Source organism: Penicillium nucicola (genome assembly GCF_028828085.1).
Source record: "Penicillium nucicola strain IBT 29836 chromosome Unknown utg000002l, whole genome shotgun sequence".
Classification (NCBI taxonomy): domain Eukaryota; kingdom Fungi; phylum Ascomycota; class Eurotiomycetes; order Eurotiales; family Aspergillaceae; genus Penicillium; species Penicillium nucicola.
In genome coordinates, this window is record NW_026643126.1 from 1,707,923 (window position 1) to 1,735,609 (window position 27,687).

The window sequence follows — 27,687 nt, forward strand, 5'->3', positions numbered from 1 at the left end:
GTCTATCCACTTGAAACTTCAGTATTGGGCCAAGAAAAGCTGACTTGGTCATTTGCAAAGCCGCCCCCCGCTCCAGGCCAAGCGGTGACTAAGAGGCTGTGGCAGGGCAGTATCTTCCAGCGATTCCGGGGTAAATCTATTTTTCCCCCTCCAGACATTCTTATAACACTCCACTTCCTCTTCTCCCAATATCAATTGCACATCCACAGACATCCATACATACAGCGGCCCTCTATGCCTGGCCGTGTAGCTCAATCATCCACAATGCGACAACCAGCAGCACCGATTCCCTCGCCCTTCCAATCCTCCATTGCGAAGCCAGGCCAAGGCAAAGTCGTTCTCTCGCTCCTCCCACCAGCAAACCCAACCTTTACAACCCTCACCTATAAATATCCATTGAAGCTCGTCCCCCGAACAGGCGCCTTCGTTCCCAGCCCCGAATCTTCCGCCCTCTCCGACTCATGCCCCTCACATCCGGTACATCTCTACCTTCTCACCTATGGAGGCGGCCTGCTACCGGGCGATCACATCGAAGTATCCATCACGCTAGAACCCAAGACCCGAATGGTCGTCACAACCCCGCAGGGGAGCACGAAAATCTTCAAAACAGACACAAACAGTAGCGCAAATAGCCCCAATGTCATCAAGGGTCACCGCAAGCAAATGCCCGCAAACCCGAGTATCTCTGATATGAGCCAGCAATCCCTCGATGTGAACATTGGCCGTCAAGCAGCCCTCTGCTACCTGCCCGACCCCTCAGTCCCCTTCCAAAACAGCCGCTATGCCCAAATCCAGACATTCACGGTCGACGCCACGGCAAAGGGCAACCAGAGGAGTAGTCTCTGTGTCCTCGACTGGGTAACGCAAGGCCGGACATCCCGCGGCGAAAACTGGAACTTCCGCTTCTGGCGCGGCCGCAACGAAGTCTGGGCCGCAGACGAGAAAACAGGCAAGAGCAGGCTCTTACTCCGGGACTCGGTTATTCTCGACGACGAATCCGAGGATACAAGTGATGAGGACGAGTCCGAAGATGAAGTCGAGCACACGAATGTCAATATCCACAACGGCATTGACAATCATTCCAACTCCACTTCCAATCCCACCGCCACTCGCCCTCAACAATACCAAAGTGGACTCAAAGCCATGAATATCATCGCCGAACGGACTCGGCCTCATGGGGTTGTTGGCACGTTGATCCTCTCCGGTCCGGTCTTTGAGGCGCTGGGCTCGTATCTCATGCACGAATTCCAGACGCAGCCGCGCATTGGTAGTCGCAATTGGTCTGATCATTCCTCTGCTGTGCCTGAACCGTCGGTGAGTCATCATGGCGATGTGACGTGGACGGCAGCGCGGGTGCGGGCTGGATTCGTGCTTGTGAAGTTCGGTGCCAAGGACTTTGAGACAGCTAAGCATTGGCTTGGTGGGCTGATTCGGGAGGAAGGAAGTGTTGTTCGTGAATTCGGCGAGGAAGCGCTGTTTTGTCTGTGATTGTTTCTTGCGTTTGGTTGTCCTTTCTTGATGTGTTAGGTTCTCTCGGCTGGTCGAGGAACTCAACACACACGCAAACGATATAACGACCTTGTTTAGTACTTTGTTCCCTTCTATGTTCATTCTGAGGTCGTCCAAGTCGATTCTCATTCTGCATGCACATGTGATTATAGTCTCATTTACTGGAAGCATTTTGGCGTCGTTACCGGCTTGTCGGCTATCATGGCAGTGGGCATTTACACTTGCCCTCCCCTTGATTTGAGGATTGACTTGCATTATTCTCTGCAGAGCATTCGGTGCCGCAGAAACCAAAAATCTGATTACAGCGATAATTTTTTTCTTTTTCAATTGATTTCATTTGACATCACGTCTCGAAGTATATTTGCCCATCAATCCGCGTCTTGTTCATTAAGGAATTTGTAATAATAAATATTGATTGCAAGGTATATAGCAATGAAAAGCATATCTATGAACCAGCACAACAAAACAGTAAAAGGTATCATAGACCAGCAGAAAGAAAGGAAAAACGCCCCATTCATAAGAAATCATTAACCATAAGAATATATATCCAAATATCGAGATCAAGATCAAGGCCACCAGTCAAAAATCCGGATATTCCACCCCCCCTTGGTAGCACCAACAAGATCATCGACATTGAGAACATCGACGCCCTCGAGCGCCAGTATTCTCCAAATATGATTTCTCAAACTCTGCGGCCAACTCGGCAACGCCCAATACCGAACCTTCAACCCATGCTTATGCGCAATCCTTACCTGGTGCCGTATCAGCTCCATTTGCTTCTGGGTGAAGTGAAATGGCCAGGGGAAGCCGATTGCAGCGCGGAAGGAGACGGAGGCGTAGAAGCTATTTGTAGCGTTGAAGGTGTTTGCTGTTATTTTGCTCGGCATACCGCTTTGGCCTTGGCCGTGGTCGTTGGATTGCTTTAGGTCTGGCTCAGAAGCAGACTCAGATTCGGATTCAGACTCGACTTCTGGCTCTGCTCCTGGTGTTGAGTCGTCCTCGGGGAAATCTACGAGTTTGTCGAGTGGTGCATCGAAGAAAATATCCCTATACGAGGAATCCGCATCGATCAGGTTGAATGGTGCATTCCCCGTTCCGACAATAGTGATTGGGCCCTGGATGATCTCCTCGCCATTGAAGTGCGTGAGATACCCACGTTCACGCAGTGGAGCAAGCTGTTCCACCACGGCATGGTACGTCGCCGGCCCGGCAGTCTTGAAATCGATCAGGAAGATGAGCGATTGATCGGGATCTGTGTCGAAGATGCCGTGCGCAGGTGTATCGATTGACGGATGGAATTCCGTTATAGGGTTTTGGCGCTCGAGGATTGAGATAAGTGGATTGACGTACATGAACTGTAACGTGCGTTCACGCGTCAGGCTCGAAGTCGTGTGTCCGACGTAGAGCTCGTCGTCGAAGAGCCAGACGTCCGCTTCGACGCCGATGCAGCCTGCTTGCAGGGCTGAGTAGAGGGGTACACGGCGCCAGTAGTCGTTGTGGGAATGGCAGGCTACTGGGGTGATATCGCGGGAGATATCTGTTGGCCAGTGGGTTGGGAATGGGATTGGCGGGTTGTCCGCGTTTTGCTTTGGGATTGGGTCGTTTTTGGGTAGCCAGTTGTTGACTGCGCGGTCGTACTCGTCTGGGAAGAAGGCGAGGACGATGCCGCAGGCTATGGAGATAAATTGGATTATGCCTCTGTTGTTCGGGTGCGGTCAGTCGGTTGTTCTGTCTGGGCTGGGCTTGTCGATGGACTGCTTCGGTACAAATCGCAGTCAGCGTGACTTACAGCATGATGAGAATCACCACTACGGTGCGCACTAGTCCTTTCAGGAATCTCGAGCGACAAGATCGCTTCTTGGGAGCTGGCTGTTCTGCGAGCTGGGGATCTTCGTTGGATGATGTCCAGGATGAGCGGGTCAATACTCGATTCCATGAATGAGCTGGGCCCTCGAGAACAGGCTGGACGTTTGCATTGTGTTTGTTTGTATCTTCTTCTGGGTTGACTGAGTCTGTGTAGGGTTCGAAATGAGCGCCCAGAGAGGTGGAGCTATTTTGCGGGGGAGGCTGGAAGCTCATAGTGGGAGTGTGGAAGGAAACAAATAGACCATAACAGACAAGACGAGGAACATTGAGGTTATAACCTGACCAGTTCAACGACCTCGCATAAAGTCCCTCAGAGTGAAAAAGAGAAAGCAACCAAGATCTCGCAGGGCTGAGAGCATGTTGCGGAGGCGCCGGAAGTGATTGGCCCCAAACTGCCGATCTTATCTAAGGCACGAAGTAGGGTTATGCACACATGTGATCATACTGGACTGGTACTGGACGGGGATACCCAAGGATAGACAGAGTTGAAAGAGTTGAAAGAGAAAAACAGACTTCATATTTCCTGATATATCTATATACAAATACACACAATGCAATGCTCCCAAACACCCACGGTGTACATTTTTAGGTCTACTCCTGCAAAGACTTCACGTAAGTCACTGCACGAGCCTTGACCTCCTCAACCATCTTCTCGTCACCATTGTCAGCAGCTAGCTTCTCCTCAAAGGCAAGCCACTTCTTGAAGAGGAAGCGGGCCTGCTTGGGCTTGAGCTTCTTGCTAGCGTCGATGCTCACGCCCTTCTTACTGCTCTGCAAGCCAAGGACTCGCTCGAACAGACGGCGCACCTGCTCTGCATCGCCGACCTTGATTTCAAGATCCAACAGCACGTTCCACAAGTCAATACGCTTGGGGAACGAGGACAGGAGGCCTTCAAAGACTGTTCGGCCGCGCTCCACGTCGCCGTTCTCCGAGCGGAATTCGAGCTGACCGAACTTGGAGGTAGTCTCGATGTGCGTGTGAGCGGGCAGAGACTGCAGGGCACGGGGAAGGAGAGCACGGGCACGGTCGGGTGAGTTCATCGTGTCGAAGAGGAAGCTGGCGTAGTTGTAGAAGAACTTGGGGGACTGCGAGGAGATTTTCTTCTTGAGAGCCTCGTAGAAGAGGTCACTTGCTTTCTGAGAGGTAGTTAGTATACGGGTTGATATTAATACCGAGGAAGAAACACATACCTGGTTCTTTCCGGATTGAATGTAGATGCTGATCATGCGCTCGTAGATCTCCTGGGGATCGTTGTACTGGCAAGCACGCTTGAACACCTCCTCGAGACTGTCATCATCACCGTAGGTGTTCTCCAAGTTGAGCTGTGCAACCCAGATGTTGAGCTTCTCGGCATCCTGGCCCATGGTGATGGTGCGCAGGGCACGCTCAGCAACGGCGCGAGCCTTTTCAACCTCACCCAGCTCCAGCTGGAAGGCCATGTACTGCAGCCACAAGAGCGAAGAGTCGGGCTCACCAAGGAGAAGACGCTCGAAGTCAGCGACTGACTGCGGGCCGTTGGCATCCAGGTCGCCGGTACGGTCAACCTGGATCTCGGCCTTGCGGTTCTTCTTCTTCTTTTTGGAGTCCTCATTATCGCTATCCTCGCGATCGGCAGCATTATCCTTGGCGACATTGCCGCTCCAGTCGAAGCCGCCGGCGCCGAGACCGCCAGTCTTGGAGGGCTTGGCGTCCTGCATCGGTACATCCTCATCGTCAGATTCTTCCTCTTCCTCCTCGCTGTCTTCCTCAACGTCAACGCCACCCATGGACTCGTCATCATCTTCGTCCTCTGCCTCGCTGTCATCCTCACCCAGCTCGACACCACCGAGACCATCAATGCTCATTTCGTCTTCATCCTCGCTGTCATCCTCCTCGTTTTGGAAGTGGGAAGCCTTCAGCGAGAAAGAAATCTTCTTGGCGGCGAGATCAATCTTAATGACCTTGGCCTTGACAGCATCACCCTCATCGTACAAGGTGCGAGCATCTTCAACACGCTTTTCAGCCATCTCACTGCGGTGGCAGAGACCACTGATGTTGGCAGAGCCGTCAATGACGATGAAGGCACCGAACTCCTCAACTTTGCGGACCTTACCAGTGACAATCTGGCCAGTCTTGAGATCCTTGAGGGTGATGGGAGCCTTGAAGTTGGGGTCTAGAACCGACTCCTTCAAACTCATTTGTAGCTTGCCCTGCTCGGCATCGACAAAGGTTACCTTACCCTTAACCAGCTGGTCGGGCTGGAAGGAGTCCTTCCATTCCTTCAGGTAAGAGTCAGAGAGGTCAGAGACGCGCACGTAGGCAGTGACATCGTTGCTGACAGCGACAAACAAACCGGAGTCAGTAACACGCTTGACAAAGCCACGGATGACATCGTTGACCTTCACGTCCTTAAGGGAAGAGATCTCGCGGTCCTGAACGGGCAGCGAGGAGCTGAGAACCTTGGAAGGACGCAGTGACAGAGAAATCTTCTTGGTGGCCTTGTCAACGGCAATGACACAGGCACGAAGGACCTCGTTCTTGTTGTGTACGGTAGGGTTGGCCTTGGAGTAGTCATCGGCGAGATCAACCAAGTTGACCGCACCGACAAGGGCCTCACCGAGCTGCATAATCACCTGTCTCTCGGTGACCTTGGTGACACGACCGGGAAGGATCATACCAACGGAAATATCGCCGAAGGCGAGCTTGTCATAGCCCTGCTTGGCAGTGAGGTCAAGGTGGCCCTTGTCAGCGTTGACGGCAGTCACCTGAACCTTGAGGGCAGAACCAATGGGGAAGTTCTTCTCAACATCAGTCAACAGAGACAGGTCGTCAGATGCATCCATGAAGCGCAGACGACCACGGACGTTGGGGGACAGGTTGACCCAGAGGCAGTCATCGGCAACGTTGTTGACGAAGCCCATCCAGGAAGATCCAACCGGAACCTGCTCCATGTTCAGAGGGGCAGGGTTGGAAGCCTTCAAGTAGCTTGGCTTAAGAGAGAGCTCAAACACAGGGTACTTGCCAGAGCGGTGGCTGATGGGAAGGAACTTGTGGTTGCGAGCATCGTGGACACCAAGGATGCGGGCAGACAGGGTCTGCTTGGCTTTGAAAAATCTCAAGGGCTGCTTGCGATCCTTGATGTCTTTCAGGTCATCGAAGATCTCGGAGACATCGATTCGACCCTGGAGATTATCCGCCAGCTGGACGTTGACCTGGGTGGCCTTGACGGAGACAACCTTGCATTCCACGATTCTGCCGAAGGTGAAGTCGGACATGGTCTTGATGTTGCTATCGATAGGGTTGGCAACGGTGTCATCAGTCTGTTGCTTGGGGGCCTTCTTGGAAACAACAGGGGTAGTGTCCACAGGCTTCATGCTCAAAATGAAGCGCTTGTAGTCCATGTCCACGGATTGAACATTAAGAGTAAGAGTCTGTGCCTTGGACAGGCCGTAACGAGATTGCTCGAGACTGGCGTCATCGATAAGACGTCTGGGGAGCAAGCCAGTAAGACCACCGAGGAACTCAACAAAGACACCATCGGGAGTGATGTTGCGGACGAAACCGGTGACGCTGGAACCCTCTTGCACCTGCTCGAAGCTGCTGGGCATGGACTTGGTCTTGGCGGCCTTCTTCATGCTGCCTCGGCTGGAAACCTTGATCAGGCGGTGAGCGCGCTGAATATCAAGAACCAAAAGGTCGTTCAGCTTCTGGCCAACACGGAGCTTGGACATCATCGAAGCTTGCTTGGATGGGGGTCCGTCAATGATGTGCTGGGAGTCGATGCGAGCAATGAGGCCAGACTCATCGAGCTTGAGGAGAACATCCTCGTTGGACTTCTCGAAGACAATTCCGCTAACAAGATGACCGGGCTGGAGGGTCTCAAAGGCCTTGCGGTAGTGCTCAGTGAATGTAGAGGGGTCCTTGCAAGAGACGGTAAGTCTGCCAAGGGCAGCATCCACGCTCAAGGCGTGAACATTGAGAACTTGTCCTAGTCTGAAATGCTGGGCAGGGTCCTTGATGTAGGCCTCACTCATCTCAGAAACAGGAAGGAACGCACGGACGTCACCGTAGAACTGGATGACAGCACCGTGGGTCTGAAGGCTGACAATGGTACCAGGGGACTGGGAGCCAGGGGTGATGTCCTTGTAGTCCTTCCAGATGGCAGATTCGCTGTTGAGCAAACTCTTCTTCAAGGTCAAGCGGATCTGGCGCTTCTCAACGTTGACGGAGAGGATCCTCAATGAGAGCTTCTGGCCCTCGCGGAACTTCTTCTCAGGGAACTGAAGCTGGGTATCGGCGAAGTGCATGGAAGGGACAAGACCAGTGATTCCATCGGCCAGGTTGATGATCAATCCATCCATGCCATTGGCACCGATCAAGAGCTTCTCGACCTTTCCTTTGACGATGGCACCAACGGTGACATCCTCGACACGGAGGAAGGGCTGCTCAAGAACAGATTTCTCGAATGAGAGCAAGTATAGGTTATCGACGGAATTATAACCGACAACCCTGGCCTCGTGGACAGCCTCGAGCTTGAAGGCACCGGAGTTTTCATCAATGGTCTCAACCTTGCCGTCGGAAAGCCTTGACATGTGGACGAAACCGATGTGCTTGGTCTCTCCGATCTGAGCATATACACCCATACCGGGATCGACCTTGACGATCTTAGCCTCGGGAATGATGGCGGAGATAGCAGGGGCCTCGTCGGAGGAACGGGGACCACGGGGGTCAGAAGAAAGTTTGAGTACGTGGTCAAGCATCGAGAAGCCAACCTTGAACGGCTCAGTAGATGGGAAAGTGGACACAATACGTCCCTTGATCTTGGCACCCATCTTGAACTTGTTCTCCAGGTCAATCTTGCCGTTGTTGGCACCAGACTGCACCAGATCGACAGTTGCGTCGAGCATTCCCATGATCTTTCCGATCATGCCGCTTGATGTGACTTCGGTAAGGAGGATCTCGGCGGCGGTACCGGGGAGGAAGGTGTTGATTGTGGGAGCCGAGCTGAGGAAGTTGGATTTCTTGATAGAGGCAGATGTTTGGAAGTTGGTGGACAGCTTGATGACATTGCCGCTAGGGTTCTGACCAGTGACCATGCAAAGGAAGACGGATCCTTCCTTGAGGCTCGAGTACTCCACACGGGGATCGATCTCCTTGGAGGACATGAATCCCTTGACGTCGGAGCCCTCAATGCCAAGGTCCATAACCACACCGTGGTCCTCAACGCTGACAACGGATGCTTGGACAGCGGAGTTCACAACGAGATCGGACTTTGTGAACCCAGTATTGGTTTGTCTGGGATCAACTGACAGCTCAATGTGCTTCTTGCTCCGGGCCTTGGGGTCAGCGGGGTTACCACCGGTGGAGACAACGAATGCTCGCAGGTATTGACCCAGATAGAAGTGATCCTTCAGGTCGAAAGACTCATCATCCGAGCTGTCCTCGTCGTCATCCTCCTCTTCGTCATTCAACATCTTCTCAATCTTGTCCTCGAGTCCCTTCGATACAGATGTAAGAGGGACGTATCCAGTAAGGTTGTTAGGCAGCGAAAGACCGATATCGTGGGCGTTGATGCTAGAGACTTGACCAAGAACCATGGTTCCAGGAACAATGCGCTGCGACTGTTAGATTAAATGCGACGTAGGAAAGTTTTCATCACGTACCTTGAAGCTGAGACCTTCAATGCGAACTTCTTGCTTCTCAGCTGAACCCTTGTCTGTAGACTTCTTGCCCTTTGTCTTCTTCTTCCGTGACTTCTTAGAGGTCGTGGCTGTCTCTTCATCGTCCATCTCAACATCATTGTCGCTCTCCTCCTCCTCGAAGGTGGTAGAGGGCTTCTTAGAAGGCTTCTGGGATCCTTTCTGCTCAAATAGAACATCCTTGTTGGCCTGGATCTGAATTTGCTTGCGCTCCAATGGGGTCAAGACGCTTGCGCCTCCACGAGGGAATGAGGGCTCCTCATCGCGGAGCACGGAAAGCTCTGAAGCTTTTGCGGCGGTGGAGGTGCCATCGTTTTCCTTCTTATGCTCTTTTTTGTTCTCCTCCGCTCCGACCTTAGCACGTTTTTGGGGCTGGCGAGCAGCTGTTTCTTCAGGGGCATTCCCCTTGCGCTTGATTGGCGCCATAACTGAACAGGCAAAACCGAATCGTGCTTTGTTGCAGATTGCGGTTTGATCCTCAAGAAAAAGATAAAAAAAATTCCGAATCGCGGCAGAACCCTTTGGGCGGTGTAATCTAGAAGAGCGATGGTGAGTCAGCAGTATTGACGCCTGAATTTAATGGCGGCACTAACGTGCTGGAACGTGCCCTAACTTTTAGAATTCACCCATGATTCCTGATCTTGGAGGGCGTCACTATTCCCACGTTAACTACTTCATCTGCTCCTAGTACGAAATCAGCCAGTTACCATGGATCCAGCTTAGCTATATAAACAATCTACCAACAAATGATCGCTCATCAAGTAAAAAGCCATGTGATGTTCGCCCTGGTCCATTCTCTTCTACTTAAACTCATAACAATCCCACTTGCTCAAGCACGACTTGACGATATACTTCATTGCTGTTTTTCTATATTTAAACGGTATGATTTCATAATTAGGTAGATTTGATATGATTGGATAGCATAATTAATTCGGTCTAACTTGACAGAATTACTTTTAATCTACTACCACATTAAAAATCTATATGTATATGGATATATCTATAACTCGAAGTGGTCTTCATGAATTGGAAAATATATTGAAACTTTTATTGGTCAAATTTCTAGTTGAAAATCCACCATGAATGTAGCAGTGGCTTTGGGGAAGATACTCGTGAGATGTTATAAATCTGACTTCTAGGACGGGACGCTTAGGTGCACGAACACAATAGCTTAGTACTAATATTTGAGACATTGATCTACCAGATTCGACCAAAATCAATAAGTACTGTAATTTTCCACAACCTGAAAATGAGTTTGATTGTTGCTCCGACGTAGCGTAGTACCTTGACGATTCAAAGATGTGACACGGCATATTTCTCTTTACCCAAGATACGGAGATATGTTCCGGCTTTACAGTACATAGATATGCAAGGGGGAATAAAGGCAAGTAAGGGTATGCATCCGGACATCCGGGTACTTTTGTGATATAGGGCTGGTGCAGCTGAGGAACCAAGCCGCAACGTCAGTGTTAACACCTAGGTGTCTAACAGAAGAGAATCTTTGTTTACAATCAACTTGGCTCAGTAATGTATTAGCATAACAATCTCAAATCGTAGCTCTGAGTTACAACACTTTTCATGTTAGCAAATGGAAACTTATTTCCAAAGTTCCACCCGCTGAAGAATCTTATCCCTTTCGTACGATTTAAGATTGACTGCGTGAATATACACGAATATTGAGCTTTTGTCTAGAGCCTGGAAAGTATAGAAAATACCTAAAATGCCTACCTCATTTGGATCGAGGGTGGTGAACAGTATGCATGTTTATCCTTTGAAGCCTCGACAGTGGGTCTTTTCAGGAGCTCCTATTGGACAATCTGGTACGGCCCAGCCCGTCCCGATCGGTCACGCGTGACCCTGATCATGCCCTAGTGAAATGCCCTTACTTATCACAGCAAGGTATGTTATTGAATTCTTGAATATTAGTCTTTCCCATCATAATTGTTCCTTTTAACGTGGAGAGACCCACAAGTACACCTTGTCACCATCAAATTCTGACGACCGCGCTCCATCCTTGACCATTGTTCATCATGTCTGCAGAAAGTCATTGTCAAATAGTACTTGAAAATTGGAGGAGACTACAACAACTATCCAGTCCAGTCAAAGAGAAGGCTGTGGTGGTGAGAGGGAAGCAGCTAACGCTAGCCGATGTGGTCGCCGTAGCACGATATGGCACCAAGACTTTTATCGATGACTCGCCTGAATTGCGCGAAGGCGTGGACAAGAGCGTGAGGTTCTTGAAGAAATGCGTTGACAGAGGCGAAATTCTTTATGGCAGGTTCACTCTCAGCTTAATGGTTTCTGTCAAGTTTCCCATTCTGATTGCATTCGCCCAGTCTAGGTATAAACACCGGGTTTGGAGGAAGTGCCAACACACAAACAAGCGATACCAAGAATCTTCAAATTTCATTGATGCAGATGCAGCAGTATGGCATCATGTCTACTGGAGAGAATCAATATCCGGGAGCAGGAAACCGAATAGCGGCCACGGAGATGCCCGACTCATGGGTGCGAGCATCGATGTTGGTCAGGTGCAATACCCTGGTACGGGGTAATTCTGGTGTCAGGTTTAGTATAGTTGAAGCCATTGCAGAGCTCCTCAATAGACAGTGTACTCCCCTTGTTCCTCTACGAGGCAGTATTTCTGCCTCGGGTGATTTGAGTCCCCTGTCTTATATTGCTGGTGTCTTGGAAGGTAACCCAAAGCTCCTGTTCCGGACGAACAATATGGGCACTCCTTGCAAGGAGCATCAGCACCGAGGACTAGTTCCTGCTGATAAGCTACTGGCCCAGATTGGTATGGAACCTATATCCTTTGGCCCAAAAGAGGGCTTAGGGTTGATCAATGGGACGGCAGTGTCTGCAGCTGTAGGGGCCATGGCGCTCCATGAAACGCATCACCTGGCAGTTCTTTCACAAGTTCTCACAGCGATGGCGGTAGAGGTCATGTCTGGGAGCCCCGAGAGCTTTGATCCCTTCATTGCCCAGGTTCGTCCTCATGTCGGTCAGCTCGAATGCGCCGCCAATATCAACCGATTCCTGCACGGCTCCAGACTCACCCAGGTTGTGCATTCTTCACAAGATATGGGAACGGGTGCATCTCCTCAGCTCCGTCAGGATCGTTACGCACTACGTACATCATCTCAGTGGATGGGCCCACTGCTGGAAGATCTCAACCTGGCTCATAAGCAAGTGACCGTCGAGCTTAATTCGACCACTGACAACCCTTTGATCGACACTGAACGTGAGCAAATTCTCCACGGGGGTAATTTTCAGGCCATGTCTGTCACTGTCGCCATGGAAAAGGCCCGGTCAGCGCTCCAAATCATGAGCAAGATGCTCTTCGCCCAATGCACGGAAATGATCCACCCTGATCTGAACAACGGCCTCCCACCGAATCTGTGCTTCGATGAACCCAGTCTTTCCTATTGTCTCAAGGGAGTTGATATCGGAATGGCAGCCTATACGTCTGAGCTGGGATTCCTCGCTCATTCGGTTGGGCCAAATGTGCAGTCAGCAGAGATGTCCAACCAGGCCATCAACTCTTTAGCTCTCATCTCCGCACGATATACGCAGACAGCAATCGACGTGTTTTCTATGCTGGCTGCATCATACATCTATGTTCTCTGTCAGGGGCTAGATCTCAGAGTGCTGCAGCTGGAATTCTTCAACGCCCTTCAACCCAGCGTGGAGATCATCACCAACCGTGTATACGGTCCCTTTTTGACCACTCCCTCTGCCTGTGATAATCTAAACTCGCTCCTCTGGACACATATTACCAGCACTCTGAAGTCATCGGCAGCAACTACAAAGGACTCCCAGCACCGCTTCGCCATGGTCGCTGAGGCAGCTCAGTCTGTTGTGGTGACCTTTTTCGCTTCCAATCCTGGGGCGACAACTGGTTTCTCTCCGCAAATGACGACTATTCATGCCTGGGTGACGGATTTGTCAAGTGCTATGGCTGAGGCTTTCCGGGGTAGCCAAATGCTCTTGAACAGCCCTCAGTCTCCAACATCGAAGTACTTGGGGCTAGCAGCACGTATCATGTACCAATATGTACGTCACACACTGAATATTCCCCTGAATCGAGGCCTGGTAGACCATCCTACTGCCTACCCGACTGGGAAATCAATCGGCTCTGGAATAGATGCGCCGCCTTCTGCAAATGAAGATACCCAGACCATTGGCACGTACATAACGAGAATTTACGAAGCCTTGCGATCGGAGGCTTTGATGGCTCCCGTGATGGGGTTTTTGGCACAGAGCGAACAAAATGGATATGATGATGTGACTGCAAAAGGGGCAGTTGGGGTATAGAATGGAACGAGTATGCTGGAATTGCCTTGACCTTCAGTTGTGCATTTGAAATCCCTACTGTATCTTGGTTCAATTAATCAATCATATCAGACTACAAGATTAGGTTAATCAATTTTATTCATTTTTCGGAACCTGGTGAGTATCGTAATGGGTAAGCAAGCGCTTCTTTCAGCTGAGGCAAAAATTAGTCTATCACTTTTACAAACACAATCACAGAAAGAATTAATAATAGCACGAGTTGAAGGCGTACCCCTCTGGGGTAGAGCCATGTGCTGCGGGTGCCGTTGTACTTAGACTTCCTTTTTTGTCTCTTCCTCTTTTTATCTCAGTCGTCAAACCATTTCTTAGTACACTATCCGTCCTTGAGTCCATTCTATTTTGGAAATAATGAGAACTTTGGTGGCTCTGTTATTACCAACTGTTCGTTGTAGACTCTTGTTCTGATTGATGTAGGCTAGAAGAGAGAAGTGAAACTAGATTTTGAATTCTTCCAAGGAAAAACAAGAGAATAAGTAGTCAAGAAACAAGATAGAAACAAAGGAGCAATCTAAGGCAAGCATTTTCTGATACCTGGTGATAACTTGGCTTGATGGAAGCCTTCATGGCACTGCAAATTCATGTAGCCAGGTATTCGGAACAGAGACAGGATAAACGCTGAGATCCAATTCTACTATCTAACCAATAGCATTCTTCATTGTTCGTTTTTTGTCAAGGATGAAGACGATCTTTTACGTTGGCAGTGCCATAAAATCGACAACAGGGGCCGTAACTTCTTGAACCCTGTGAGCAGACCTATGACCCCTGTTGTGCGGGAAATAATTCTGATATCGTTCTCCTGAACACTTGCATTCGTTGAAAGTTCCTCCTAACATATCTTTTTCAATAACCCATGCGTTGAGAATTTCCCTGTATGGGTAGCTATATACTTCAAATATAAACAATGCCCAATTACTGCGCTGAAGCCTGGTTCTGTTTTTCCTCGAGCCTTTTTTACGGTACTACGGGTCTCCGATACATCCAGAGCACTCTTGATTGTGAAGATACCTAAAATATGCAAATACCAGGGAGCATAGTCGATTGAGTGGCTGGAATTCCGATTGTTGACAGCCAAAACCAGCTCCAAGTCGCCCCCACCCCGCTATGATATTTTTCGAAGACTAAAAAAAAGTGTCTAGAAGGAAACTAAAAAACCAATACAAGATTACTCTGAAATTAAATCAGCCATAAACACCATTTCAAGTGGGATAAAAAGCTGAAGGGGTCTGGATTGGAGGGGTGAAAACGCCTGGACACGATTTCGCGTCACGTCGCGACACGAAAAGATCCAATCCAATCTTCCCCGATTCATCCCCTTAGCCCCATGCAATCATAGTCTTTCGTTTTGTTCCCTTTGCTCTTCCTTTTGTCACACAATGGGCCTCTTCGATTTACCGGAGGTGCCCTATTCAGAGCCTGTCCTGCCTCCCCCAGAGCCGCCTTCATCCCCTCCGTCCATTTCCTCCGATGCTGGTGGCCGCCGCAGAGCCAGAAAGCCACCGACGGTCACACCTCGATCATTCCGCCGATTTTTTACCCCGAGATCTCTCCTGCCTACAGCTGATAACACCACTACCCCATCGACCAGTCGCCAGGCTTTACGGGCTCTGACTTCGCCCGCTGTCAACCGCCTAGGCCCAGCATTCTCGAGAACGTCCAAAGCAGGCAGCACCAGAAGTCCCCATGATGGCTTGCCCGAAGACTTCGTTCGCACACCAAGTAGGAAGCGCAAGAACTCCTTCTCTTCTGCCATTTCACCTCTACAATCCTCGCCGCTGAAGCGGGTTCGTGTCCGGTCTCCGACAGGCGAAGTGGAACATGAGATGACAATTCGAGATATCGACCTCCGCCATAGAGAAGCGACTCCGCCGAGTCCGCCAAAACAATCCAAACCAGTGGCTCCTGTGCGTCGGTCGAAGGCATTGCAAACTTCTGGCGCATTTTTCATGCGAACTGTGATGGGCTCTACAGCAAACAGGACGACTCTACGATCCAACTCTGGCGCTGGTTGGTATTCACCACATAGCTTGTCTACTCGCTTCTAACACTTCTATGTAGGATGGCAAGATCTTACTTCCGATTTCTATTCTCAAAGCCAGGACCGTCACACATGCTCTAGCTATGCATCAGAAGGAGTCGCCTTACCTTTTTGCAATGCTTCATGTAATAGTAAGTCTTCTTGCCCCTGACTGCAAACAAAATCTCACCCAAAGCAGCAAACTCGCTCGTTGCAGTCGGCGATGAGGAGGGTGGTATTCGACTATTAGACTCCTCAATTGACGAAGACGCGGGCTTCACTGATGCATACCTCGGATTCCGTCCACACATGAACTCGATCATGGATCTCGAATTCTCGTCTGATGATATGCTACTGGCCACAGCATCCGGCGATCAAACGTCTCTTATTATCGATATGACAACACAACGACCCATCCATTGTCTATCGAACCACTCTTCCTCCGTCAAGCGCATCCAATTCCAGCCAGCTTCCAATAACAAAGTTCTTGCTACATGCAGTCGAGACGGAAATGTCAACATCTGGGATCTTCGTTGCAAAGGGTTTGAAAGGCCTGCATTGCAAGTCCAATGCTCCCTATCTGAAGCTGAGAACCCCTCGACCACTGCACCTCCGAAAATGCTATATCCACACGTTCTCAACACTATCGGAGGGGCCCATGCCTATACAACTTCCCAGAAACCTGCAATGGACAAGAATGAAGTACCTCCCTTTGGCCGGACCGACATCACAGTTACCTCGCTCGCTTTCCTGGCTCCTGGGCGTGAAAATCTTTTTGTGACAGCATCTGAGGCAAGCGCAAGTGTCAGATTATGGGACTTGCGAACCGCACATAATAACCGCCGCGGTCGACCTGTGATTCCACTTTCTACAACACAAGAGCCAGAAAGCCACGTAAAGTATCGACGATTCGGTCTTACTTCCATGGCATTTGGCGGAGACGGTGCACGGCTGTACACTCTTTGCCGAGACAACACAGTATACACATACTCAACCTCGCACCTGATCCTCGGAAACGCTCCTGAACTATCAGTCAATAACAATCGCCCACGTCGGACTGGAGGTTCTGACAAGGATGGCCTCGGCCCTCTCTACGGATTCCGTCATCCTCGTCTCCAGGTCTCTACCTTTTACGTTAAGTTGGCCGTCCGCAAAGCGACTGCCGATCGCCCGGAGATGCTAGCCACTGGAAGCAGCGACTTCTGTCCAATTCTATTCCCTACCGATGAACGATACTTCAATCCCCCTGTGCAAACACCCCCTGAAAGTCCACCGACCCGCACATCCCTCTTTACCACCCGTTCTGGTCTCCGCCGCACAAACTCTGGAATTGGCTTGTCTGGACGCCTGGAAGACACCATTCCGATTCACCAATCTGGTACACCTCTCGCTGAAGGCCACCAAAAAGAAGTCACTGGGATATCATGGACACAATCCGGTGAACTTATTACTGTGAGTGATGACTACACCGCTCGCTGTTGGCGTGAAGGACCTGAAGCTCGTGAGCTTCGCAATGGTGGTGAATCCGAGGGCAAGCGCTGGCAGTGCGGCTGGGCTGATATAAAAGACTCTTACGACGACGAAGACGAATGATCCTGCTTCTTTTGTGACTTTTACTCAGCATTCTTCATGGCGTTGGACTTTTTCATTTTTCATTATTGGGCATTTCCGTGGCGCTTGGGAGGGCATTTCTTTTCTAGCGCGGCATACCCGTTTTTATTCTGGTCTGCATCCTTTCGGAACTTTAATTCTACTGTTAGTTGACTATTGAATCAATCAATTTCCTATAACGTTATATCGAGATCGAGATCGAGATATTCGTCTACTCTTATGAGATACTGTGTTTTCACAGACAAACAGCCTATCGCGTGCTTGAAGCCTGAAAACAACCCAAGAGTCCAATATGCAGAAAAACCACACCAGCACCTAAAGATGCAACCTAGCCATTTCAAATATGTAAATCGTCGACGAAGCGCTCAAGTGGAAGCCATTCAGTACTAGTGGGCGATAAGAGATAAGCGCGGCTCATCTTCAACTTCGAAGAAAAAAAGTTGCGAACTTCAAATCAGAACTTTACACCCCAAGAACTCCCACAATGCCTCACAAACACAAAAGACGCGGAGAGGCTGACAAGTCGTGAGTAAATATGATTCCAATCATTCCCGATCCGAAGTCTAACGAGTCCTTTTTCCAGTCTCTTCAACCTGCCACCCTCGGAGATCGCCAAGGCACTCCCAGTCCGCGACGCGAACAAGCCAAAAATAGGCAAGAATGGCAAGCCAATCAAACAAGACAACAACAAGAAAAACCAAGGCCAAGACCAAAACTCAAGCGCAAACAAAGCACCCAGCAGCCGCCGCAAGACCGTCTCCGAAGATGACACCCCAGCCGCATTCCGCCGCCTAATGCAATTCCAGCAAACAGGCCGACGAGCCCCCTCAGGACTGGAAACCGGCGAGAATAAGAAGCGCAAGCGCACCGGCGCAGAGACCACAACCGAGTCCAAGAAAAAGCCCGCTCGAAACGCAAAGGCCGCAGAAGCCAAACCGGCCGCGGAGAAGACCGACATGCCCAAGATTATGCCGGGCGAAAGGCTAGCCGAGTTTTCGGCCCGCGTTGACCGCGAAATGCCCTTGTCACAAATGACCAAGACAACCAAGTCCGGCGAGGCTAAGACCAATGAGCAGCACAAGCTGACGAAGCATGAGAAGCATCTGCTCCGTCTGCAATCTGGGTGGCGTGAGGACGATAAGAAGATCCGCGAGAAAGAGCAGGCGGAGCGGGAAGAGCGCGAGGCTGAGATGGAGGATGAATTGCAGCAGTGGAAGGAGTGGGAGATTGAGGCTGGAGGAAAGGCTGCAAAGAAGCGTGCCCTTGCTGCTGCGGCGCGGAAGAGTAAGAAGAAGGGGAAGAATGCTGATGGGGAGGACGGTGCTCCTGATAGTGGTGATGATGATCCTGATCCCTGGGCGAAGCTGAAGAAACGTGATCAGGAGCGGAAGAGAAATCCGTTTGAGACGGCGCCTGCGCCGCCGACGTTGACCAAACCTCGGGAGATCTTCAAGGTGCGTGGTGGTGCTAAGGTTGATGTTGCCAACGTGCCTACCGCTGTTGGTAGTTTGAGACGGCGAGAGGAGCTGGCTGGAGAGCGGAGGAATATTGTCGAGGAGTATCGTCGTTTGATGGCCGAGAGACGGCAGTGATCTATTTTGAACGAGGATGGAGTTATAGGGTTACAGTTTCATGTATTTACTTGTTGAGATATATGTTCATATGCAGTAGCAGTGGAAAATGATATTTCTACTGCTGATCGTCTATTTCACATCATATTACTGCCTTTTTTGATAATTGAAGTAGTCAACACCAGACCGGCCTTAGTGACCGTGACCGTCATCAGCTGGTTGCTCGGGGTCCAGCTTGATGATGGTGTCAATGCGCATGATGGCTATGCAAGCCTCGACAGCACTCTTGAGCTGCTTGACCTTGCTCATGCTGGGCTCCAAAACACCAGCCTTGAGGGTGTCGTGAACCCGGCCCTTGGTCAGATCCAGACCGTAGTTGCGGTAAGTCTTCTTCTTAGCAATGGCCTTCTCCTCCTCGTTGGCATCACCGTCTTGCACACGCTGTGACAGGGCGTGGCGAACACGGAGCTGAGCGACGAGCTCGGATGAGTCCTTGGCTGCGTTGACAGCCAAAGTCTTAGGAATGACGAGAAGAGACTGTGCGAACTCGCCGATGGCCAGTTGCTCGCGAGAGCCCTGTAATGAAGACATTAGAATTGAGATAGAATATTTAAAGTCGCGAGCACTTGAACTTACCACTGTGACTGCGAATTCCTCGAGGTAGATGTGAAGGGCTGTTTCCACGGCACCACCACCGGGAACGATGCTTCCGCTCTCCAGAGTCCGCTTAATAGCGCAGAGAGAGTCGTGAACAGAGCGCTCCATCTCGTCCAAACTGTATTCGTTGGCACCACGGAGAATGATGGAAGCAGAGTTGTGGACCTTAGTGCCCCTGACGAGAATACACTCGTCGTCCGAAATACGTTCTTGAACAACCTCATCGGCGGTTCCAAGGTTTGATGCGTCGAACTTCTCGTCTCCGTTGAGGTCAGACAGGGTGCTGACCAGGGTGGCACCGGTGGCCTTGGCGATGCGGCGCAAGTCTTCCTTCTTGCAACGGCGAACGGCCATGGCTCCACGCTCGACGAAGAGCTTGAGAACCATATCATCAATGCCCTTTGTTGTGAGGACGACATTGGCACCGGACTTCAGGATCATCTCGACACGCTCGAGAACAATACCAGACTCGCGCTCACGGATCTTCTCCAACTGGTCGGGGTCCTCCACTGTAATCTGAACACCAAGCTTCATGCGCTCCTTCTGCAGGTTCATATCCAGACAAGCGATCTTGGCGTCGGTCACATGGGTCGTCATGGCCTGAGAAGCAACGGTGCAGTTCAAAGCATAGCCGTTCACAAGGACGGACTCGGTGCCACTCTTTCCGTGGGCCTTGAGTAGGTTCACAGCCTTAACGGGGTATTTGACCTCGCCTCTCTGGTTGACGGACTTCACCTGGAGCATCGCATCCACACACATGTTCGCGAAGAAGTCAGAGTCGGAACCGATGATCTTACTGGACATGGAAGTCTTTGCAATGTTGACCAAGCTATCCTTTCCGATATTATCCACCTTTGTCGAAACATTCTCGTTCATATACTTGACGGCTTCGCGCAGGGCAAGACGGTATCCTGTGATGATGGTCGTGGGGTGGATTTTGTTCTTAATTAGCTCGTTTCCTCTCCGCAAAAGCTCGGCGGCAATAAGAACGACAGAGGTTGTGCCATCTCCGACCTATTGAGAGAGATAATCAGCAGGTGTTTGACAGGTGAATGCAGAGACCCATACCTCCTTATCCTGTTGCTGGGCGAGATCAACGAGGATCTTGCCCGCAGGGTGCTCAATATCCAGCAAGGACAGAATAGTAGCACCGTCATTTGTCACGGTCACATCCTGCAAATGTTAGAAGCTGCAACGAAGCTTTGCGAGATTGATGTATTCCCATACCCCTATGTCGTCCACCATCATCTTGTCCAAACCGGAGGGACCGAAAGAGCTCTTGATGACATTTGCAATGGCCTGAGTCGCGAGAACTTCAAGGAGTTAGCTACCATCCCCGAAGAACACATATTTAATCAATAATTCGACATACCAGTCTGCTCACGGACATCAGCACCGGTGATTTTCTGCCCACCCAAGACTGTGTGCGAGATTGGTCAGCTCATTGAAAACGACAACAGTCAATCGTATAGATCTCACAGAGTGTGTCCGCATTCCGCGGTGCCTCAAAGATGCCTGCCATGATAACAGACGAAATAAAGTGAGCTATTCGAGTGCGATGGCAGAGCTGTTCTGGCTTCGGGGGGGGTGCTGTGGGCACTAAAAGTTCTGCCAAGGCGGTGGGCCAATTTTCGATATCGCATCCCACTTTGAGGGGAGTCACACCCGACTTCGCTTCTCCCCAATTTACTCCTGGTTACGGCCTCCTCCCTTGTCTAGTCAGACACTCGTTTCAACCTTCTCACCATGGCTAGCCAGAACCCCACCGATACCCCCGCCGCCGAGGGCGCTGCTGCCCCCCAGGCCTTGCCTGATCGCACCGCCAACCCCGCTGATAACCAGGCGGGTGAGTCAAAGAATGCTGCCAAGAAGGCCGCAAAGCTCGCAAAGCTCGCTGCCGAAAAGGCCGAAAAGAAGGCTGGTGGCAATAAGAAGGAAAAGGCTCCCAAGACCGAGGCCAAAAAGGCTCCCAAGAAGAAGGCCGAGGGTCCTCCTCTGATCGGAATTGATGCGAAGAAGGACACCGACTTCCCCGAGTGGTACCAGCAGACTGTCGTCAAGAGTCAGATGCTCGATTTCTACGATGTCTCTGGATGCTACATTCTCAAGGTAAGCCGTGAAATCGAACAAGATATGGAGGGAATTGCGCTTATCTATTTACTTTCGTTAGCCCACTTCCTACTTCATCTGGGAGGAGATTCAGAACTGGTTCAACAAGAAGATCAAGAGCATTGGTGTCAAGAACTGCTCATTCCCTCTGTTCGTGTCGGAGGATGTCCTGCAACGTGAGAAGGACCACATTGAGGGATTCGCAGCTGAAGTCGCCTGGGTTACCCACGCGTAAGATATTACCTGATTCCCGGATGTTATATACACTAACACATCACATCAGTGGCTCCACCCCTCTTGAGAAGAAGATCGCCATCCGCCCTACCTCCGAGACTGTTATGTACCCATACTACGCAAAGTGGATTCGCAGCCACCGTGATCTTCCCCTGCGTCTCAACCAGTGGAACTCTGTTGTCCGCTGGGAATTCAAGAATCCTCAGCCTTTCCTCCGTACAAGAGAGTTCCTGTGGCAAGAAGGGTATTGCACCTGCATTGGCCCCCGTTGTATAGAAAACATGCTAATTCATATTCCTCTAGTCACACCGCTCACTTCACAGAAGCTGCTGCCCGCGAAGAAGTTTTGATTATTCTCGAATGGTACGCCAAGATTTACGAGGAGCTCCTTGCTATTCCCGTTGTCAAGGGTCAGAAGACCGAGAAGGAGAAGTTCGCCGGTGGTCTCTACACCACCACTGTCGAAGGTTACATCCCTGCCACTGGACGTGGTATTCAAGGTGGTACATCCCACGGTCTGGGCCAGAACTTCAGTAAGATGTTTGGTATCACCGTTGAGGATCCTTCTGCCAAGGAAGGTGAGAAGAAGGACCCTCTGTTCGTCTGGCAGAACTCTTGGGGTCTGTCCACCCGTACCCTTGGTGTCATGGTCATGGTTCACGGTGACGACAAGGGTCTGGTTCTCCCTCCCCGCGTGGCAGAGACTCAGGTTATCATTGTTCCAGTCGGTATCACAGCTAAGCACTCTGAAGAGGAGCGCGAGAAGATCATGGCTGAGGTCGATGGCCTCGTTACTGTCCTTGTTGCCGCCGGTGTTCGTGCTGAGAGCGATCTGCGCAGCTACTCCCCCGGCTGGAAGTTCAACCAGTGGGAGATGCGCGGAGTGCCCTTGCGCCTTGAGTTTGGCCCCGGCGAATCCGCCGGCCACTTCGTCACCGCTGCCCGTCGTGACATGGGTAAGGATGGCAAGACATCCATCCCTATTCCCGAGTTGGCAACGGCTGTCCCCGAGCTGCTCGAGACCATTCAGAAGGATCTCTACAACCGGGCCGACAACGAGTACAAGACCCACCGCAAGCAGATCACCAACTGGGACGACTTCACCCCCGCTCTCAACGAGAAGAACCTCTGTGTTATTCCCTTCTGTCTGGTTGAGGAGTGTGAGGACCAGATTAAGGACATGTCTGCCCGCAAGGCTGAGGAAGACTCTGGCGAGGCCGAGGATGCCAAGGCCCCCAGCATGGGTGCTAAGTCGCTGTGTATTCCCTTCGAGCAGCCCGAGGGCATCGAGGCCGGTGTCACTCGCTGCCTGAACCCCCACTGCACTCGCTTCGCCGAGAAGTGGTGTATGTTCGGCCGTTCTTACTAAACTGTCTGATATACCATCTTGCCATCGTCTGCATTTACCTGTCTCCAAATCATGTCGAGTTTCTAGTGTAGGTGAGGAGTCAAAGCGAAAGACAAAAGCTGGTTGCATAAGGTCCCGGTGATGTGGAATGTCCAATTGATACCTTTCTGTTTGTTTTATACAGCTTGGGGGCTTATGGAGGCGTTGCGCCATGTAGTTGAAATGAGAATATGAGAAGAACGATTCTTTTAAAGCACTGTTCATTTAATGCCACCTATGTAGATGTGTCTGTAAGCCCGTAGAGCAGAACTCGGCCGGGTCAGTGGAGGCTATACACGTTCGACATATCGACACATCTGCGCTTGAAGACGCGAAGCAAGATATTCCACGTTCTGAAGATGAGCATACTCCCATTCTTTTCTTGCGAACCACTATATCTGACTTGAATGGCCCGGCAAACCAGGCCTGGATTCCGTTGTAAGTGACACTGGGTCAAGCGGAACCCGGGATGTGGCTTGGGGATTGGAATGGACACAGGCGTTACCTTGACATGCGTTTTGTTATTTCACAGTATTTCACAGTATGTCAAGTTACCCCGAGGATATCCCTGTGTGTATGGCAAAAAGAAATCTAGACGGAAGATATCTTCCAAGTACTCTCCCACATCCATTCCAACTTTGCCATTGGATTTCTACTTTGATGAAGCACAAATACGTGTTGTATCACACTCATTCCCACAGATATCATACTTCAAGTCAACATCTTGAGAGATACAATATGACATCATCGCCAGAGTGGAATAAAATGCTTCGCGGCAAGTGGTATCATGCCGGCGATGAGATTTTGCAAGAAAACAGAACTCGTTGTAAGGAAGCATGTGAGCGTTTTAATGCAGCAGGATTCGCTTCGCGTCGTGAGAAGATCAGGCTTTGGAGGAGGTAAGTAGCTTAGAGTAACAGCGCTAGTCGAATGATAGGGATACTACTAACTGATCATCTAGCATTATTGGCGACACCCGGCCACTTCCAGCAGAGATCGCAGACGCAAAAGCAGATGAGAGCCTTTTCGAAGAGACAGACCCATTTGTCGACGGTCCAATCTCCATTGATCACGGGCTGAATTTCAAAGTGGGAAAGGGAAGTTTCTTGAATTTCAATCTTCTTGTTCTTGATACATGCCTTATTACAGTAGGCGAGAATGTTCTTTTCGGGCCTAATGTCAGTTTATATGGTGCTATTCATCCTTTGGACCCCGCAAAGCGCCGTGGACTCAAAGGGCCGGAGGCAGGAAAGGAAATTCATATTGAGGATGATGTTTGGATTGCAGCTGGTGCTTCGATCCTGGGTGGGGTTCGAATTGGCAAAGGCAGTACAGTGGGCGCTTGCTCGGTTGTTACTAAGGTGAGTGCTAGTTTCACGAATCCGTCGAGCTGGATGTTTATTCACGCATGTGCTATTCAGGATGTGCCCCCATTCCACTTTGTGGCAGGAAATCCTGCAAAAATTATCCGACGTATCGAGTCTTCCATGGATCCGGACAATGAGAATAGAGTAATTGGAAATGACGGCGTCTGACTCCATACTAGCATTCAGAGTTCCAGTATATGCAATTCAGGTTTTCTACAATATCGCTCTGAGGCTCAAAGCTCAGGGAATACCCAGTCTCTTCGTAACCGAAATACCTATACGCATATTACTTCTGTACCAAGATGACAGAGCATACAGTACTGGGTACCACATTCTAGATTCAGCACTACCCTCTTTATAAATATTTGCCATCTGTTTGGTTCAGTCGAGAGCGCCAAGGCTCCACCGCGGTTGTTAAAAACCGAATCAGGCTAAACTAGCCCTAATCCACCAATCACATTCATATTTGAGCCCCAGCCTTGAATCTATACTCGACGACCAGCGTCATTTCTTATTTTCATGTCCCAGGAAGTTCTAAGCTCTTGAAAGTTGATGTCAAAGCGTTTGTTCCGCCGAGGTAGTGCCGAGCAAAACTACCCTACCCGTCGTTAGAATTCATTCCCCCAATTCAATTAGAACAACTTTGGCGTTCTGGCACACATCGCTGACTTCGAAAGAAACCAACATGACGGTACTGGCTAACATCGATGAGAATGATAATAGAGCTCGCATGGAGCGAGGTGAACTCTATTACGCATTCTCCCCAGAGTTGATCGCGGCGCGCAAAAGATGCGGGCGTATAGTCGGCCAACTAAATCGGGAGGGAGAACTTTCTCGGCGAGAACTAGCAGCATACTGGAAAAAGTAAGTCATGAAAGTCGTCGCCTCGTTTGTGACACAGTAAATGATACTTGAGTTGACTTGCTAATAATAACGGTCCTAAGTATAACCCAAGACCCTCGGCCTCTACCACCTCCCGGAGCGACGGATGAAGACGAGGACAGAATTCTTCACGAATATCCCTGGATTGAACGGCCTATCAATATAGATTACGGAACCAACATCAAGGTTGGGAGTGGTGTCTTTATAAACTTCAATTGCACTTTTCTCGACACATGCACAGTATCCATCGGAGCACGCACTCTCGTTGGTCCTAATGTATGTTTCTTTAGCGGTACACACCCTTTGGATCCCGATCTTCGCAACGGTACTGAAGGACCGGAGCTAGGCCGTCCGATCACAATCGGAGAAGATTGCTGGATTGCAGGGAATGTCATTCTTTTGCCTGGAGTGACAATTGGTGACGGATGTACTATCGGCGCAGGCAGTGTGGTCACAAAGGTAATAATTGATCTATCCGCACGCTTTGATAATAGCGGCTTTTGTTCAGTGTTTCAAGGCTAATGGTATGAATCGCACCAAGCAGGATGTTCCAGCTTGTCATGTTGCTGCAGGCAACCCTGCCAGAATTCTTCGTCGGATTGAGCGCAGTGGCAAGTAATAGAGTAACCCTGGAAAGAGATGTGAGGTTGGAAACCACTCCTACAGTCGATCTTTCACTTAGATTCAGATGAGTAAAGCGCTTAGCCTAATAGATATACTGGAGACATATGTGGGCACTTCGTATATTTGCGCACACAAAACAGTATGAAATTAGATAGCACCTTTTTCGGCAAATATCTCAATTTCACATAGTGAAATGGGAGATGCTCGATGGCAGTCTGGTCAAAACAGACGGGTCGACAAATGGTGGCAAGAAATCCCAACAACAAGTCAGGTCTGTGAGCTCTAGACAGATGATGCCTATCAGGGATAATCAGATGCTATATCAAGGAGCATAATGATCATAAATCTTGAATCAGGAAATGAGTGGCATTGTTGTAGCTGTCTATCATTCTCTACAGTCGTAGTTTTCCTATGTCCCTTCCTTGAGGACATCACTGCCTGAGGCAATAATCATACAAATCTCGTGATTTCCCCACTACAATAGTAATTTTAAAGGAAGATGGTAAGAAATACATACATTCGAACTTTTTCTGTAATACAAAAGGCCTCAAGAGAGAGGCAAGCTCAGCCCAGTCTCTTGCGTCATGCAATTCCATATTTTTGGCTCACTGCCATTTCCATCGTATTCTTCCCATCTCTGTTGAATGATCATCCGAAATTTTCGAATATGTCCCATCTGCCGGGCACTATCTAGACGATCAAGCTCTTTCATGAAATCCTCTCTGTCAGATCCACGAAAACAGCGCATTCCGATAACGTAGAATGGAAAGAGTGATGCGGTCCTTAAGATAGAGTCATCCACAGCCGACAAGCTGAGAATGCCTCTCAAAACCATGGCCTCTACCTTTCTTGATGCAGGATCGATAGGATGTATGATGGAAAATGTCCAGATGGATATGGCAGCAATGTAGGCTTCGTACAGATGACATAGATCAGAGGCTGATCCAGGGGCAGTCCATTCGTTAACCTTTTGCCAAATGTGGACGGCTCGTACTATCAATTCATCCTTCGGTACTGTATCAACTGCGATTTCAGATTCAAGTTTATGAATATGCCACATTTTTTCAACCAGTCCATAATGCATCCCTATCGTAGGCTCCTGGTCAAAGAAACCGGCGTATAATGCTTCTAAAGAGATAGGATCAGGGGATTGCCTTTTCCCATGATTTTCGTCGATGTCCAATACTCTTGCAAGAACGTCATGGTACAAAAAGAACTGCATCAGCGACTTGTCAATGCTGAGGTCTTCGACATCTTGGTTATTCACAATATCATGGACGAATGATCTTGCTTCATTTAAGATCTTCTGCCATGATCTATCACAAGTGCCTTCCGACATCTCGTAAAGATAAAGTAAAACGTAAGCCGTGAGTAACGCTTCGTACTCTATCCTAACCTCCGAAGTCATTACTAAATCAGGCCGTAGAGAGTCTACACGCGATGTCAACTCTTCTCGGGCTCTTCGCCACAGAATGCCTTTGTGTATGGCAAAGCTTTGTACTTCCGATGAACTCGGTATAGAGGAATTGATCAAATGAGATGCTCCCAGACACAGGATAGAATTCGCGATCATTGTGTCACCCATGCCCCGTGAAATGATCCGACTCATAATGGGATCTGTACTCCCTTCAAAAGGCAGAGTCATTACGCGGCATGTGCTGTTGACAAAGTGGGCCCAAAAGCGTTGCTCCTGTGATGAGTTGGAGCTTTCACTAGAGAAAGTCGGAGCTGTAGGAGCAACACAGCGACTGGATACCATTGTTGTCTTCGAGGGTTTTGCAGAACGCTTTATTTTTTTCAGAGTAGGATCTACTTAGTCAA

At 49.9% G+C, this 27,687-nt stretch overlaps 10 protein-coding genes across 10 annotated transcripts; 7 read left to right on the plus strand and 3 right to left on the minus strand.

Moving 5' to 3' along the window:
- Positions 1-264: 264 nt before the first annotated feature.
- Positions 265-1,488, plus strand: N7511_002405 (urease accessory protein UreD; the record flags this gene model as incomplete). The annotated part of the gene is made up of 1 exon (XM_057124830.1): positions 265-1,488. One exon carries the CDS (start codon positions 265-267, stop codon positions 1,486-1,488), a length of 1,224 nt encoding a protein of 407 aa, XP_056986989.1.
- A 587-nt stretch (positions 1,489-2,075) lies between these two features.
- N7511_002406 (uncharacterized protein) lies at positions 2,076-3,588 on the minus strand (the record flags this gene model as incomplete). The annotated part of the gene is made up of 2 exons (XM_057124831.1): positions 2,076-3,207; positions 3,299-3,588. 2 exons carry the CDS (start codon positions 3,586-3,588, stop codon positions 2,076-2,078), a joined length of 1,422 nt encoding a protein of 473 aa, XP_056986990.1.
- A 378-nt stretch (positions 3,589-3,966) lies between these two features.
- On the minus strand, positions 3,967-9,480 carry N7511_002407 (putative rRNA biogenesis protein RRP5; the record flags this gene model as incomplete). The annotated part of the gene is made up of 3 exons (XM_057124832.1): positions 3,967-4,512; positions 4,567-8,970; positions 9,019-9,480. The coding sequence occupies 3 exons, from the start codon at positions 9,478-9,480 to the stop codon at positions 3,967-3,969; spliced, it is 5,412 nt and encodes a 1,803-aa protein (XP_056986991.1).
- Positions 9,481-11,084: 1,604 nt separating this feature from the next.
- On the plus strand, positions 11,085-13,371 carry N7511_002408 (L-Aspartase-like protein; the record flags this gene model as incomplete). The annotated part of the gene is made up of 2 exons (XM_057124833.1): positions 11,085-11,598; positions 11,633-13,371. 2 exons carry the CDS (start codon positions 11,085-11,087, stop codon positions 13,369-13,371), a joined length of 2,253 nt encoding a protein of 750 aa, XP_056986992.1.
- A 1,412-nt stretch (positions 13,372-14,783) lies between these two features.
- On the plus strand, positions 14,784-17,017 carry N7511_002409 (WD40 repeat domain-containing protein; the record flags this gene model as incomplete). Its single annotated transcript, XM_057124834.1, has 3 exons — positions 14,784-15,414; positions 15,466-15,576; positions 15,624-17,017. The coding sequence occupies 3 exons, from the start codon at positions 14,784-14,786 to the stop codon at positions 17,015-17,017; spliced, it is 2,136 nt and encodes a 711-aa protein (XP_056986993.1).
- A 502-nt stretch (positions 17,018-17,519) lies between these two features.
- N7511_002410 (uncharacterized protein) lies at positions 17,520-18,627 on the plus strand (the record flags this gene model as incomplete). The annotated part of the gene is made up of 2 exons (XM_057124835.1): positions 17,520-17,560; positions 17,619-18,627. 2 exons carry the CDS (start codon positions 17,520-17,522, stop codon positions 18,625-18,627), a joined length of 1,050 nt encoding a protein of 349 aa, XP_056986994.1.
- Positions 18,628-18,798: 171 nt separating this feature from the next.
- On the minus strand, positions 18,799-20,785 carry N7511_002411 (chaperonin-containing T-complex alpha subunit TCP1; the record flags this gene model as incomplete). Its single annotated transcript, XM_057124836.1, has 6 exons — positions 18,799-19,182; positions 19,243-20,277; positions 20,332-20,436; positions 20,491-20,576; positions 20,636-20,683; positions 20,743-20,785. The coding sequence occupies 6 exons, from the start codon at positions 20,783-20,785 to the stop codon at positions 18,799-18,801; spliced, it is 1,701 nt and encodes a 566-aa protein (XP_056986995.1).
- Positions 20,786-21,009: 224 nt separating this feature from the next.
- Positions 21,010-22,975, plus strand: N7511_002412 (proline--tRNA ligase; the record flags this gene model as incomplete). The annotated part of the gene is made up of 4 exons (XM_057124837.1): positions 21,010-21,372; positions 21,434-21,603; positions 21,656-21,850; positions 21,910-22,975. The coding sequence occupies 4 exons, from the start codon at positions 21,010-21,012 to the stop codon at positions 22,973-22,975; spliced, it is 1,794 nt and encodes a 597-aa protein (XP_056986996.1).
- A 756-nt stretch (positions 22,976-23,731) lies between these two features.
- N7511_002413 (sugar O-acetyltransferase) lies at positions 23,732-24,528 on the plus strand (the record flags this gene model as incomplete). The annotated part of the gene is made up of 2 exons (XM_057124838.1): positions 23,732-23,892; positions 23,955-24,528. The coding sequence occupies 2 exons, from the start codon at positions 23,732-23,734 to the stop codon at positions 24,526-24,528; spliced, it is 735 nt and encodes a 244-aa protein (XP_056986997.1).
- A 517-nt stretch (positions 24,529-25,045) lies between these two features.
- On the plus strand, positions 25,046-25,861 carry N7511_002414 (sugar O-acetyltransferase; the record flags this gene model as incomplete). Its single annotated transcript, XM_057124839.1, has 3 exons — positions 25,046-25,224; positions 25,305-25,701; positions 25,784-25,861. The coding sequence occupies 3 exons, from the start codon at positions 25,046-25,048 to the stop codon at positions 25,859-25,861; spliced, it is 654 nt and encodes a 217-aa protein (XP_056986998.1).
- Positions 25,862-27,687: the final 1,826 nt, after the last annotated feature.